This window comes from Eucyclogobius newberryi, unplaced genomic scaffold (assembly GCF_026437365.1).
Source record: "Eucyclogobius newberryi isolate DKJ021-1_F unplaced genomic scaffold, fEucNew1.0.hap1 SCAF_21, whole genome shotgun sequence".
Classification (NCBI taxonomy): Eukaryota; Metazoa; Chordata; class Actinopteri; order Gobiiformes; family Gobiidae; genus Eucyclogobius; species Eucyclogobius newberryi.
This window is the reverse complement of record NW_027315846.1, coordinates 24027122-24042168: the sequence shown is the minus strand read 5'-3', so window position 1 is coordinate 24042168 and position 15047 is coordinate 24027122. Positions and strand designations below refer to the sequence as shown.

The 15047-nt window shown below is 43.5% G+C and overlaps 1 protein-coding gene and 1 long non-coding RNA gene across 2 annotated transcripts; both read left to right on the top strand.

Annotated features, from left to right (window-relative positions):
- Window positions 1-3184: 3184 nt before the first annotated feature.
- On the top strand, window positions 3185-6350 carry LOC140370076 (uncharacterized). The gene is made up of 3 exons (XR_011928344.1): window positions 3185-3367; window positions 5893-6052; window positions 6164-6350. It is a non-coding gene; the product is annotated as an uncharacterized lncRNA (long non-coding RNA).
- Window positions 6351-6595: 245 nt separating this feature from the next.
- Window positions 6596-13909, top strand: LOC140370829 (TOG array regulator of axonemal microtubules protein 1-like). The gene is made up of 5 exons (XM_072458073.1): window positions 6596-6722; window positions 6825-6930; window positions 7181-7413; window positions 12695-12853; window positions 13722-13909. The coding sequence occupies exons 1-5, from the start codon at window positions 6619-6621 to the stop codon at window positions 13843-13845; spliced, it is 726 nt and encodes a 241-aa protein (XP_072314174.1). The 5' UTR covers window positions 6596-6618; the 3' UTR covers window positions 13846-13909.
- Window positions 13910-15047: the final 1138 nt, after the last annotated feature.

Below are 15047 nucleotides of genomic sequence, written 5' to 3'. Positions count from 1 at the left end.
GTGGAGAGTAGAATGGTTTGCAGTTGATCAAAATATATTCCACAGCAGGAGAGCGGTATTTGGAGATCACGTCACATCTGAAGACCAGGCGTTGTTGATGTACAAACAGACTCTTCCGCCGCATGATTTCCCGGAGAGAGCTCTCAGTCGGTCAGAGCGGAGCAGCTGGAAGCTCCAGCTGTACAGCGCAGTCTGGGACAGACTCGCTGAGCCACGTCTCCGTGAAGCACAAAACAGGAGACGAAGAAAAGTCTCTATTTCGTCTCATCATGGATATGCCGAGTAACACAACAACTATTAGTTCTTGTAGATCTTTATTTTTATTATATTTTTATTATATTTTATATAAGATGCGGGCCGCATTTGGCCCCCGGGCCGTAGTTTGGACATGCCTGCTGTAAAGGAACCAAGAACACTTCAAACCAGACATGTCCAAACTACGGGCCGGGGGCCAAATGCGGCCCTTAGACCAATTTTTGTTGGCCCTCTCGCTTCCTGCTAAGTTGGCCCAAACAACAAATAGAAGTACTTTTACTGTAAAATTGGAAAAAAATCAAGCATTTGATGTTATACCAACCTAATACTAATGATCCAAGTCTTATGAAAGGTGTGGAGGCTCATCAAAACTATGTCAAATGAAAAACTTCAAAATGAATCACTTGACATTGTCAGGTTGTTTGTGGCCCTTTGCTCCGTATAAGTTTCAGAATTCGGCCCTCAGTGAAAAAAGTTTGGACACCCCTGCTTTAAACCATCCAATCCACAAAACTAGCTAAATGTATAAATAAATTATGCTTACAATTAAACAACTTGTCCTCTGATCGATGTACGAACCTGTGTCCTTGTATACTGATGTAAATAGCCTTATACGAGTGGAGGCCTCACCCTCGCTGGCTACACTAGTAAAGTCTGCATTGGATTCATGAGCTATGAAGTAGTAAGACCATATGTTCCACCACCCCTACGGTTCTACATGTGCCAGCGCTTTGGTCATGTAGCAGCAGTCTGTAGAGGGAAGCAAAGGTGTGGTAAATGTGCAGGAGATCACGAGAATGGGAAGTGTGACGAAGGGGCAAAACTGAAGTGCTGTAACTGTAGCGGAGAGCATAGCTTTGCCTACGGGGGATGTGAAGTTAGCAAAAGGCCTGAGGTGTAAAAAATGTAAGTCTCTCAAGGTATATCCTATGAGGATACAGTCAAGAAAGTGTCAAGTAAAGAGGTGAAAGTGGATACAGTGAGAGATGCCAGCCTTGCTCTGAAGTCTGAAGGTTCCAAGTGTGGAGCCTCCAAGTGTGAACCTTCCAGAATCACTGAGAATGCCTTGGTTGTAGACAGGAAGGATTTTGTACTCTTTATGGTGGATGTTATTAACTGTGCAGCTCAAAATAAAACTGGAAGGATCAGGATCATTGCTAAAGCTGCAGGAAGATTCCTTGGAGGAAAAGAGCTTGAATGGGCAGAAATAGAAAACGTGCTAAAGGCACTAAATAGGAGTCAGAGTAAAGAAATACCCCATTTGGAGAATCAGACTTCGCTGGTCTCCTGTCCACGCTCAACCCAGTAGATGCACGGCAAGTAACTCCAAGAATCACAACTACAGTGGGTGACAATAATGTAATACTATGTATACCAACCACCATAAAACACCAAAGAAGAAGAAGGAGGAGAAGAAGTAGTTGGCGGTAATATAAAACGTGGATACCAACTACCATAAAACACAGAAGAAGAAGAGAGGGAAAAAAATAAACGCGCCAGCAGATTCATGGCGTGACATCATCGAAGACCAGTCAGTTTCTATGGAGCTCATTCACGTGACGTCACACGAACACCCCAGGCTTGTTTCGCCATATTGTCCATGGGCTGATCATGTTTACCACTACAAGCCAATTCAATACTGCCGTCTGTCTGCTTCCATTTACAACGAAACACGGGTCAAAGAGGCCCAAAACCTCATTAATGATATTGGACGCTTTACTATAATCAAAATGGTGAAGGTATGTGTGGCAGTTGGTGCAGCAATATATCGGATACTGAGAAACCCGGAAAGAATTGACAGCGCGATAAAACGTTCGAACTGGGAACCAAACAATCAGACTATGTAGTCGTCATTTTATATCTGTTAAGTTACTATTTGTAGTTGAATCAAAATTGTCACTCACTCGCGCGGCGGAGGGAGCTGACAGCCCCGGGCATGCAGACTCACCACCGCTGCCTGCGCTGGAGCTCCGGATATATAAAGTATATCGTGTTCCGCGCACGCTGTAGAATTAGTTTTAGGCGAAGACCCTTTGATCAAAATTCGGACTTGTGAACCATTGGACCAGTGCAGGCATCAAATCAAAATCTGAGTTGATTGATCGCAGCTTTTCTAAATATCGACCTTTGTGTAGCTCATCCAAGGAGTTTGTGGAATCTGAAAGCACTGGGGCCTCTATAATTTACGTTTGAGATCACTTTCCACGCTATATCAGTGCATAGGAACGCAACAAGTGACGGACAATATGGCGGCACAGTATGCGATCACGTGGTTTTGTGACGTCGGTGAATGAGCTCTATAGAAACAATGACAATTCAAAGCCTTAAATTCTAGAACTCAACTTTGGGACTTTTCGGGGAAGAAGTCTGACGGGAATATAACACTAACAGCCGCCATTAAACACCATAGAAGAAGAAGAAGAAGAAGAAAGTCTGGCGGTAATGTAACACCTGAATACCAACCGCCATAAAACACCAAAGAAGAAGAAGAAGTCTCAAGTCTAGAGAAAAGAGTCTGAGGAATAAAGTCTCATTCATTCATTCGTTCATTTTCTACCGCTTCATCCCTTTCGGGGTCGCGGGTGACTGGAGCCTATCCCAGTGACTTTGGGCCTTAGGAATAAAGTCTAATGTATAAAATCTGGAGTCTACCGCCATAAAACACCAAAGAAGAAGAAGAAGGAAGACAAGACTAAAGAATAAAGTAGATGGCGGTAGATGCACCTTTACAGTTGGCTGCCAGCCGCCATTAAAAGCAACAAGAGCGACAAGATTTGGCTCTGGACAATGATTGGGGGGTACCAAAGTATAAAGTCTAAAGAATACCACACATAGTTTCAAGACGTTCAACTACAGTAGATGGCAGTAAATGCTCCTTTTCAGTTTGCTGCAAAACTGCCATTAAAGCATGTCAGTAACACCACAACAACAACAACAACAACAACAACAACAGTGAAGAGACACACATGTTTTCAGACATATCAAAACAAAACTTTTTAAACTGTTATATTATAAAACCTTTTGTGAATTTACCATGCATTGTATGGACCAACGTAGCTCTAACCCAAACAAAAAGGGGACCAGAGTCTCCTATGGACTTGGACATCACATGGTAAGAACAGTTTTGACCTGTCAAATGTCAGTACTGTTTTCATTTTTTCTTGTATATGTAAGTTAGCTAGGCATACAGATACATGGGTTTATTTTGAAGATGTTGGACTCCTGGGTCAGGGTAAACCCTGTGTGCGTTGGTCAAAAGGCAGGTAGACAGATACAGTAGGGTCTCCACAAGCTGAAGAGAGTCCGCTTCCAAACTCTCAGTAACGCACTTGTCAACTCTTGCACATTAGCAGTGAAAAAACAATAGATTCAGCGTGCCACATCTGAAGGCATTGAAATCCAAGTTATCCATATATTTTTAAACATGCCTTATGGCTTTCACGTGGCATGCCGTCAAATAACGCCCTCATTACTTGTTTCTTCATCACATGCCACGGCCACATACATGGACCTGGAGAGCTCAAATTTCACTCACTGTTGCATGAACTTGGCTTGAATGTAACATTTATGGATTAATGATAATTATCATTATTGAGTGATTTTGTAATGACTGACACATTCACTATTAGTTACCGTAGACCTTTATTTTAATTTTAATTACTTTAATTATTATATTTTCTATCTCTTATTATTTTACCAACCCATTGTTTGGCACTCATCACAGGTTCCACTTTTTATCAGATTTTTGTCATTCAAAGTTTGTTTTGTAGATGATCTAAATTTGATTCTTGGAGTTACTTTCAGTATCCCTCAGTCTTGATGTTTTTCCGGGGGTCCGGCGGAATGTTGGCGATTGGTGACATCATCGTCAGTGACATCATCTCAGCAGCTGTACAGGATATGGCCTTGTATTACACAGTCGCTCCAATTGCTTGATGCCATAGCACAGTGTCTAGTTATCAATATTATTTTGTGTTCTGGAACAGTCTAACTGTTACCGGCTCCATAAAACACCAAAAAGAAGAAGATGTGAGACAGGTTCTACTCTGGCAATGTTCAAATCTAAGCTAAAACAGTTTTAGCTGTGCATATATATTATTTTGTTTGCACTCTTGTCTTAAACTGTTTTTGTGATTTCTGTCATGCCTTTGTGATTATAATGCATTACTTCCTTTTGTGTGAAGCACTTTGCTTTGCTTACGAATTGTGCTAGGCAAGGTAAGTTTATTTGTAGAGCACATTTCATACACAATGCAATTCAAAGTGCTTCTCACAACAGGAAAAATGCATTAAAATCACAAAGAAATTACAGAAATCACAAATCAGTTTAAGAAATAATAGAGAAGAGTGCAAAGAAAAATCCTTTCAGTCATATGCACAGCTAAACAAAACAGTTTTTATCTTAGATTTGAACATTGTCAGAGTAGAAGCCTGTCTCACATCTTCAGGAAGAATGTTCCAGATTTTAGCTGCATAAAACTGAAACGCAGATTCCCCATGTTTTGTCCTGACTCTGGCACCAGCAGGAGGCCGGTCCATGTTTAGTCCTGACTCTGGCACCAGCAGGAGGCCGGTCCATGTTTAGTCCTGACTCTGGCACCAGCAGGAGGCCGGTCCATGTTTAGTCCTGACTCTGGCACCAGCAGGAGGCCGGTCCATGTTTAGTCCTGACTCTGGCACCAGCAGGAGGCAGGTCCATGTTTAGTCCTGACTCTGGCACCAGCAGGAGGCCGGTCCATGTTTAGTCCTGACTCTGGCACCAGCAGGAGGCCGGTCCATGTTTAGTCCTGACTCTGGCACCAGCAGGAGGCAGGTCCATGTTTAGTCCTGACTCTGGCACCAGCAGGAGGCCGATCCATGTTTAGCCCTGACTCTGGCACCAGCAGGAGGCCGGTCCCTGAGGTCCTCAGAGTTCGAGATGGTTCATATGGCACTAACATATCCAAGATGTATTATGGTGCTAGGCCATGGAGAGACTTGTACACAAGCAGAGCTGCTTTAAAGTCTATTCTCTGAGCCACAGGGGGCAGTGCAGAGACCTGAGGACAGGACTAATGTGATGGTACTTCCTGGTTCTAGTCAGGACCCGAGCAGCAGCGTTCTGGATGTACTGCAGCTGTTTTACAGCTCGTTTGGAGAGGCCAGTGAGCAGGCCGTTACAGTAGTCTAATCTACTGGAGACAAACGCGTGGATAAGTCTCTCCAAATCTGGTTTGGACACTATATTTTTGTAAAAAGCTGCTGATGTTATGTGATATGTGATTCGATGTGGCGATGTGGATATTGAGTCCATTATTACCCCCAGATTTCTAACTTGATTTGTAGGTTTTAGAGCGAGACTCTGGAGGTGACCGCTAACACTTTCTCTTTGTTTCTTTGGGCCAAAGATGACGATTTCAATCTTGTCTGAGTTCAGCTGGAGAAAGTTGTTTTGCATCCACACACTGATCTGTTGGATGCAGTGACAGAGTGAATCCACTGGTCCATCCACTGGTGATCTTCATATAAATTTGCCTTACCTTTCCTTTTACTGTTTTAGTTTACAATTACTTAGATTCTGTAACAGTGCAGCAAGATGCATTTGAGTACTACCAGTGTAGTGAAAGTGTAATTAAGCATGTGTGTGTTTGTCCACAGACCATAGAGGAGTCTTTAGAGCGGAGGCAGCAGCAGAACAGGCAAACAGAGAATATGCTGTCTGGAGACGGCTTGCTGAGGCTCCAGGATGGGCCCCAGCCCTCGCATTTCAGGCAGAGGAGGGTATCCCGGATTCCCGCTTTGAAATGTAGAGGAGAAGGTACTTACCTGCAACAACTTTGACTTCTCTTTTGCTTGGGACATTTTTAACCAAATGTCTTTTCACATAAACTATATGGAAATATTTTAAATAAATGTGTCATGTTCACAGTGAAGGAGGTGGCTCATTGCAAAAAGCTTACAGTCCACAACCAAATGGCTGATTTTGTAAAGGTGGTCCAAAGACTGATGCTAGGAAGTGAACCTCAAGGCCCACCCCCCAGGCGTCCTGTCAACAGGCCCCCAGCGCACAGGGCCAATGCATCCCAGTCCACAGATCACCAGACTTCAATGAAAGCTAAAGTGGCAACTCGTCCTTCAGGCCTTGCACCCAGGCATCCTGTCCGGCGGGCTAGTGAGGTCAATGATGTGCCCCTATTTCACAAAGGTCCCCCAGGGCCCACGGCCCGCAGACCTCATGCCTCTGTGTCCTGTAAGCCTGGACCAGGTCAGTGCAACTGCATGTTTGCATCTTTTATTACTTTACAGTTCACCTTTAATTTGAATACAGAATGGTTTGGCTGATGATGTTTGTCCACAGAGAACCGAGTGAGCAGAGCAGAGGCTATGGAGAAGCTGAAGAGCCTGCACCTTTCTGAGAGGCCTTATCCAAACCCAGTATCACGCCTCTCAGAGGCCCTTAAACTCTTGCGGATGTCAGACACAGAATGGTAATGCTCCTTCAGACTCATGCTGTAGATGGTGAAACAGGATATTGCAATGGGATGTGTAGTGTCAGTGCGGTGTGTGTAACTATGGTTGTGACCACACAGGACAAAAAAGATGATTGCTCTGGAGACGCTACAGATGCTGATTGTGCATCACCCGCACATGGTGGCAGAGAAACGCCCCATAATCAGTGTGGCGCTCATCAACGAGGTAGGTTTGGGATCAGGACATCTTAACACATCAAGACACCACAAGCAAAGGGCATTTATTTCATTTCATTACCAGGGCTTATATTATAAATCATTACTATTTTTGGGGCAAATTAGCTTTGGTCTTTCACATTTTGTAAATTATGTTTATAATCAGAATCACATACTGTCAAGGTATGTTATTCTTTATTCTGTAGCCACTAAAACAAATGGATCTGTGTTCTAAAAATTAAACAGTTGTCTCTGTTCAGGGGAACTCTAAGCGCTTGCGTTTGGCCTGTGCAGCATTGGACACCATCGCCCTGATGTTCCTCCGGATGTTCATGGATGCTGATGTGGAGATTGCGACCAAGTCTATGTTATTGCTCCTGGCCAAGGATTCTATTATGTCCTTGAAGGAAAGGGTTCACTTGGCTCTGTACTGCTTGGCCCGGAGCTGTAGCTGCAGCCGGTTCATCATAGCTCTGCTCAAGTGTGGACAAGGGTAAGGACCACACCCTTTCATAATACTATTCAATTCTATTTATTTTTGTAACGCCCAAAATCACAACAGCAGTTGCCTCGGAGGGCGACAGTGAAAAACAGATTAAACAATGTTCATAGGGACTTGGCAATGTCCCAGGATCCCGTGTCCTTAGACAAATGTCCCAGGATCCCGTGTCCTTAGACAAATGTCCGAGGGTCCCGTGTCCTTAGACCCTCCTTCTCGGCCAGGAAAAACTACAGAACCTCTTTGGGAAACATAGAAACCTGGATGAATTCCACAGTGAAGGAGAGATCCGACTCCCTCAGACGGAGAGACGGACGCGAGATAGACAGTGGAGCTGGAGCCACCAGAACCAGTTCTTTGAGGCAGATGAAGAGCGTTCACCTGGAGTAGAGACCGTTTCTCCAGGGACTCGAGGAGCATCTGGGACCACAGGTCATCAATGTGCCTGTTCCACTCCTGGCGGTGAGTGGGAGAAGAAGAAGAAAAGGCAAATTGCAAGTGAAATTAAATATGAAATATTGTTGATGGAATAAGTAATCAGAATTAGAGGATAGTGTTCAAGCTGCCATACTTCCCCCAGCATAGTTGCTCCTGGGGCAGCGTAGCTGAAACTGTAGGTTTATATTTCTGTTCCTAACTGTCCTGACCATAAGCTTTTTAACCCTGGTCTTAAATGAAGAGACTGTGTCTGCCTCTTTAACACGGTCAGGGGGCTAATTCCATAACTGGAGCTTTTTTTACGTTCCTATTGTGCTTTTAGAGACTCTTGGGACCACCAGAAGGCCAGCATTTTGAGAGTGAAGAGCTCTGTTTGGATGATATGGTTCTATAGCATCTTTGAGGTAGGATGGGCCCATGTCATTTATGTCAGGAATAGGATTTAAAATTTTATTCTAAGCTGGACAGGAGCCAGTGAAGAGACTCGAGCAATGTGCTCTCTTCTTTTAGTTCCTGTTAGTCATCTCACTGCTTTGAATCAGTTGAAAGCTTTTTATAGAGCATTTAGGACACGCTGCGAGTAGGGAGTTGCAGTAGTCTAATCTAGACGTTACAAATGCAGGGATAAGTTCAGCATTGATTTTAGGCAGGATTCTTCTGATTTTGACTATATTGCTAAAATAGAAATAGGCTGTTTTACAGGGTTGATTTATATGAGCTTTAAATGAGAGCTCCTGGTCAAATAAGACTCAGAGGTTTCTTACAGTAGAACTAGAGGACACTGACATTGTCCAGTGTGACTATCTGCTCAGATAGAGCGTCTCGTAGATGTTTAAAGGTCCCATAACGTGCAAAATCGACTTTTCAGAGCTTTTAACCTTCTTACATTGCTATTTGTGCTTCATATATGTACCCAGAGTGTTTTTTGATTGATTCCCGCAGTGTTTAGCTATAGTACAGACTATCTCCTTTCCTCCAATCTCCAAACTGACGGGGGGTGTTCACAGGACCGCGTCATAATCACAGGCACGAGTCATCATCCCCCCTCCCCCTCCCCCTCCCCCTCCCCACCCCCCTCCCGCCTGCCGCCTCCCGCCCCCTTCCCCCCGGCTCCGCGCAGCTGCAGGCTCGTAAGAGGCCCAAAACTTGATTAATGATATCGCACTCTTTACTATTATCACAATGGTGAAGGTTTATGTGGCACTTGATGCAGCAACCGGGAAAATAAACGGAGAGAAGTTCTATCCGATACCAAAAAAACAAGAAATAAGAGCGCGATGGACATAAGACTTGTATATATATATATATATATATATATATATATATATATATATATATATATATATATATATATAGATCTATAGATATATCTGTGCTGGGCACGCTGTAGAATAAACACCAGATTTATTTTGGCTCAAAGTAGTGTTGATCTGAAGTTCTATCGTTTCTCACTCATTCGCGCTGCAGGAGCAGCGCAGCGCGGAGCAGACAGCAGACAGGGGGACACACTACGTCACGGGTTGGGCGGGGCACACACACGCTCTCTGAGACTACGTCACGGTTGGGCGGGGCACACACACGCTCTCTGAGACTACGTCACGGTTGGGCGGGGCACACACACACGCTCTGAGACTACGTCACGGTTGGGCGGGGCACACACACGCTCTCTGAGACTACGTCACGGTTGGGCGGGGCACACACACGCTCTCTGAGACTACGTCACGGGTTGGGCGGGGCACACACACGCTCTCTGAGACTACGTCACGGGTGGGCGGGGCACACACACGCTCTCTGAGACTACGTCACGGTTGGGCGGGGCACACACACGCTCTCTGAGACTACGTCACGGGTGGGCGGGGCACACACACGCTCTCTGAGACTACGTCACGGTTGGGCGGGGCACACACACGCGCTCTGAGACTACGTCACGGGTGGGCGGGGCACACACACACGCTCTGAGACTACGTCACGGTTGGGCGGGGCACACACACGCGCTCTGAGACTACGTCACGGTTGGGCGGGGCACACACACGCTCTCTGAGACTACGTCACGGGTTGGGCGGGGCACACACACGCTCTCTGAGACTACGTCACGGGTTGGGCGGGGCACACACACGCTCTCTGAGACTACGTCACGGGTTGGGCGGGGCACACACACGCTCTCTGAGACTACGTCACGGGTTGGGCGGGGCACACACACGCTCTCTGAGACTACGTCACGGGTTGGGCGGGGGAGCCAGATCGCTCTTCTCAAGGGTGGGGGCGAATATCAAACCAAACCGTCTGCATTTCCGGGTTGGTGAGGGGGTCCAAGGTCTGGGTGATATTTCTTAACTATTATGTTAAGGGTGTTGGACAACCCTTATTATTATTAATTATACACTTAGGATAGACTATGAAACGTAAAAAAAAGCACGTTATGGCACCTTTAAGGCTAAGTGCAATAACCTTGTTTTTTTCCGGGTTAAGAAGCAGGTAGTTTAGTGTCATCCAGGTTTTTATCTCCTTCACACAAGTACTAAGTCTGTCTACTTGATCGCTCTGATCAGGTTTCATTGATAAATACAGCTGAGTGTCATCTGCATCGCAGTGGAAGTTAATGCCATGTGACCTGATAATGTTGCCTAATGGTAGCATATAAAGAGTAAACAGAATTGGACTGAGTACTGAACCCTGTGGCACACCGTAAATTACTTTAGAGCTTGGTGAGGAGTTAACAAACTGGTACCTATCCGATAATAAGGGTTTAAACCAGCTGAGGGCTGTTCCTCTGACACCTACATCACATTTTAACCTCTGCAGTAGAAAGTTGTGGTCAATCGACCACAACGTTCTACTGCAGAGGTTAGAATGCGATGTAGGTGTTGGAAGGACTGGGAGTAATTTCATCTAATTTATCTCAGGTTGTTTATATTTTACTGTTTTAAATCTCTGACACCTTCACCTATGAACAAATATATTATTTTAAAAACACAGACAGACACATCAACTTAATGCTCACTACAGCCCATCACAAGAAACATACTCCTATGAGGGCCCGCCGTATAGGGGCTTTAAACTAGGCTTGGAATGACCCGTAGCTTCAGAGGACCACCGGACACACACACACCCGGTCTACTATAAAGACACACCCAGCTGTGCGATGAGGCGCTCCCCAAGCGAACAGCGGCACTACAAAAGAGCGTCTGATAAGGGCCTAGTTACACGTTAAAGTTGAATTTATTATTGTACTATTCATACCTGCTACATGGAGTAGACGCATGAACCACACACACACGCCTTTTTATAGTTTAGGTCTGGCGCCCTCACAGGCGGGGCAGAACAGACAGTCACACACATCCACACTGCTACACACGTCTTTAGGGATTCTTCTGTGTGGGAGCAATGAAATAGTCTTTATAATTTTCTAACTCTTTGTTTATGTGAACGCAGTTCTTCGTTGTACCATGGGGAGGCGCGTTTTAGGCTAATGACCTTCTCTTTTAACAGAGCTGCAACATCAAGTGCAGACTTCAGGGAATTCATGGTCAAGTCGACAAATTGGTCACTTACTCTGGGACTAAAGCTGTTCTCAGCAGGATCACATGACATGTCACTGAATATTGGCTGAATATTGGATAGATTTTTCAGATATTGTCCTTTTCATTATAACTATATTATGTGGGGCTGGATAATCTTTAAGAATAAACTGAAATATAGGGTTTTGAGGGAAGACAATGAGGTCACTAATCTCTGTTCCATACGTTAGGACAAGATCCAGAGTGTTCTTATGAGTGTGAGTCGGTTTATTTACATTTTGAGCAAAACCAATACTGTCTAACAAGGCGCTGAAGGCATTACTGAGAGAGTTATCACTCACGTTCACGTGGATATTGAAACCTCTAGCTATCACTATTGTATCCCAGGCTAATACTAAGTTTGACATAAAGCAGAAAACTTGCATTGTTAGTTTTAGGGCTCATGAGTCGCTTGAGTGTGAGATCACTGCCACACCACCACCTCGGCCTGTGCTCCTGGAGGTCTGAAAGTTAACATGGGTGGGTGGGGTTAACATGAGTGGGTGGGGTTAACATGGGTGGGTGGGGTTAACATGGATGGGTCGGGTGGACTCATTTAGTCTTACATAATCATCTTGTTGAAGCCAAGTTTCAGTTAGAGCTAGAAGAGCTATGTTATAATCACTAATTAATTAATTAATTAACTAAAAGCGATTTGGAGAAAATTGACATTTACACATTACATGCTTATTTATTTGTTTATTTGTGTAATTTGTTTATTTGTGTCATTTGTGTCATTTGTGAGTGTTATTTGTATAAGTTTATTGGTCTGACGTCTGAAATAGCTTTTCTGAGATTTGACTTTTCAGCATTATTTGCACGAGGGACCCACAGTCTCTGTCTGTCTTGAATCTGAACACTTCATTTGTGACAGAGCGGGTGAGAGCTCAGCGCTCATATCACAGTGATCTGGGATCCTGCTGTTAAAAGTGTTCACAAATTCACAAATCAGACGCGCCTTGATCCGAACCCTGTACGTCATTATAACTTTTCACGTGGCTGTTCTCTCACAGACACCCATTGAATTCTCATTTACGCACTACTTTGGCTGAAGAAATTATCTGTAGAAGTTAATCAGGTGCAACACACCCATAAATAGCACAAGCTATTTTCCAGTTCGCAAGACCTGGACTGATAAATGAGGTCCTATGAAATGCATTTACTGTATTTAAAAAACTGCTTTCATTTCAGTTTTACAAATAAAAGTGTGCATGAGTTGAGCTGTCCTGTAATGTGCCTGTCCGCACACACATGTGGAGTAACACTCTCTGCTCCCTCAGACACTCGTCTAACTGCTTAAGAGCCGGCACCATAGAACAAATCGGTCACTTGGTGGATCTGAACGGGGCTGACAAGATCTTTGCCTCCATGAGGCACTCCAACAAGCAGCTGGTCATCGCTCTGTCCAAGATGGCCTTGGACCGCGCCCCAGAAGTCAGGTCAGCAATCTTGTCCAATAGTTTGGTTTGAATTAATTCTCTACGGTTGAACTACTTCATTTTAGGATTGTTCAGATGCATTTATATCTTTAAAGATGTTCATATATCCAGCAGTGAGGAGTAAGATTAGCATTTTATTCATTCTAAGAAATTTTACTTCTAAATGTAATTTATCACACTGTATTTTTGACTTCTTTTTGAGTGATAGACTTTGAAGGAATGGTTCTCTTAAGTCAGTAAAATGTGTGACAGGGACAGTGTACATTATTACTGTAAATGGTTATTTTTAATCCTTTGTCCCTGGAAAGTTGTTAAAACTCTCTCCTTAAAAGAACATTGATTAACAATAAAGACCCGATATTAAGTTACATCAGTGAAAGCAGAAAATACTTTCAAGCCTAAAATGAAATAGCAGTGTACAATAGGGAAACAAATACAGCAATGGTAAACGATAAAGCCTTGCAATTAACAAATGAGTAGAACATTCAGAAAACAATTTTACAAAATGACACAAAAGCAATAGTGTGAGGACAAAAGAAGATTTAACAACCTAATGTTGACACAACTGATTTACTATGAACCATGTTTGAAGATGTTTCTTGCAAAGATTAAGGGACAAAACATTGAATGTAAAACACAAATGTCTGATTACATTCAGATGAATTGTGTCCAAACTCAGTTATCACTAGTACATTCACAAAATAATATTTGACACGTTACAACTTACTTACACTCTACTGCATATTAGAATGTGTAATAAATCAATTATCACAATGTTGCCATACCACGATATTACAGCGATTCTAAGCCTTTTACTTTGTATTTTGACATTGTAATTTCAATTTTTTATTTCTTTTATTTCCCACAGACATGAGGCCCAGCGAATCCTGAAGGCTTTCATTCACATCCCGGAGTTCCGCAAGATTTTGACAGACGTCGTCCCCTTCAAAAACAAGAAACAGATGGATACAATTTTAAAAGGTTTAATGTAGACTGTGTACCACCCTTCACTGTCCGAGTGACACAACACTCTGAGAGGAGTGAGAGATACGAAGTGCGTAGAGGGCTTTTAAGGGTCAGGGACTATTATGGGTACCTTTTGTTACCCAGCTTCAGAGTGTTATTGAGTGCATTAATCACTCAAATAATGGTGACTATGTAATGACACAGAAGTAATGCGTAAGAAAGTTTGAAACTCACAGATTATGACTATTATACAAGACAAACTCAACAGAAATTTTGGCCATAAAATGGAAGATAACATCCAAAACAGACCTGGCTCTCACCTGCTGCCCTCACTTTCTGCCACCAGGGGGCGTGTGAGCCAAAAATCCTGTATGAAATCACTCATATAACTTATATAATTTGCTGACATTCCCTTTGCGTTGCTGACCACAGTAACAGAAGCATTAAAATATCAAATAAACAAGCAAAGTAAATGTGTTGTTGTCTGAGCTTTATTTCTCTTTTATGTTGACAGATGACAGGTCTGTCCTCAAGCACTGGAAAACATCGCTAACACAAAATGAGTGAATTGATAAGAGCACTGACGCACAACAGGACAAGCTTTTTTTAGCACTGTAGTTTATTTAAATCAAAGTCACCCCATTGCTGTTACCCTTCATTTAATCCTCAGCTACAAAATAGTGGTTATAACGAAGGAGAAGGAGTTTTTTAGAACCTGCATCCAAAAGTTTTCTTCACTTTGGCGTGAAAATGAGACCGGCAAAATGATGATGAAAACTTATGCATTACTGATTTGAAAAAGTAACTTAGAGAGTACTAGATTACATGGGTGCACAAAACAATGAGTTACATTCCTCGTTACTCTAAAAAAGTAATCCAAATACTTTAACGCGTTACCCCCCAACTCTGCTGATGATGATGTCACCAATCACCAACATTCCGCCGCTCAAAGAGAGGGAAAAATCACCACTTTGACGATGGATCTCAAAAAAACAAGACCAAGGGATTCCCAAAATACAGAAACGCCGAGAATCAAATGAAGATTATCTACAAAACGAACATTAGATGACGAAATTTGTACAAAAGACGTGAGAGAGCTTCTCCCAGATCCCGGGATAAACCGGGACATTGAGTCTAGGTGGACCATGTTCTCGACCTCCATTGTCAACGCGGCTCCTTGGAGCTGTGGTCGCAAGGTCGCAAGTGGCTGTTGCGACGACCCCTGAAC

What these genes read in the sequence shown, in the direction of transcription:
- LOC140370829 (XM_072458073.1), top strand. Translation starts at nt 6,619, where the DNA reads ATGGAGAAGCTGAAGAGCCTGCACCTTTCTGAGAGGCCTTATCCAAAC. An exon ending in CGGATGTCAGACACAGAATG is followed by an intron (nt 6,723 to 6,824) that starts GTAATGCTCCTT and finishes GTGACCACACAG; the next exon opens with GACAAAAAAGATGATTGCTC. An exon ending in GTGTGGCGCTCATCAACGAG is followed by an intron (nt 6,931 to 7,180) that starts GTAGGTTTGGGA and finishes GTCTCTGTTCAG; the next exon opens with GGGAACTCTAAGCGCTTGCG.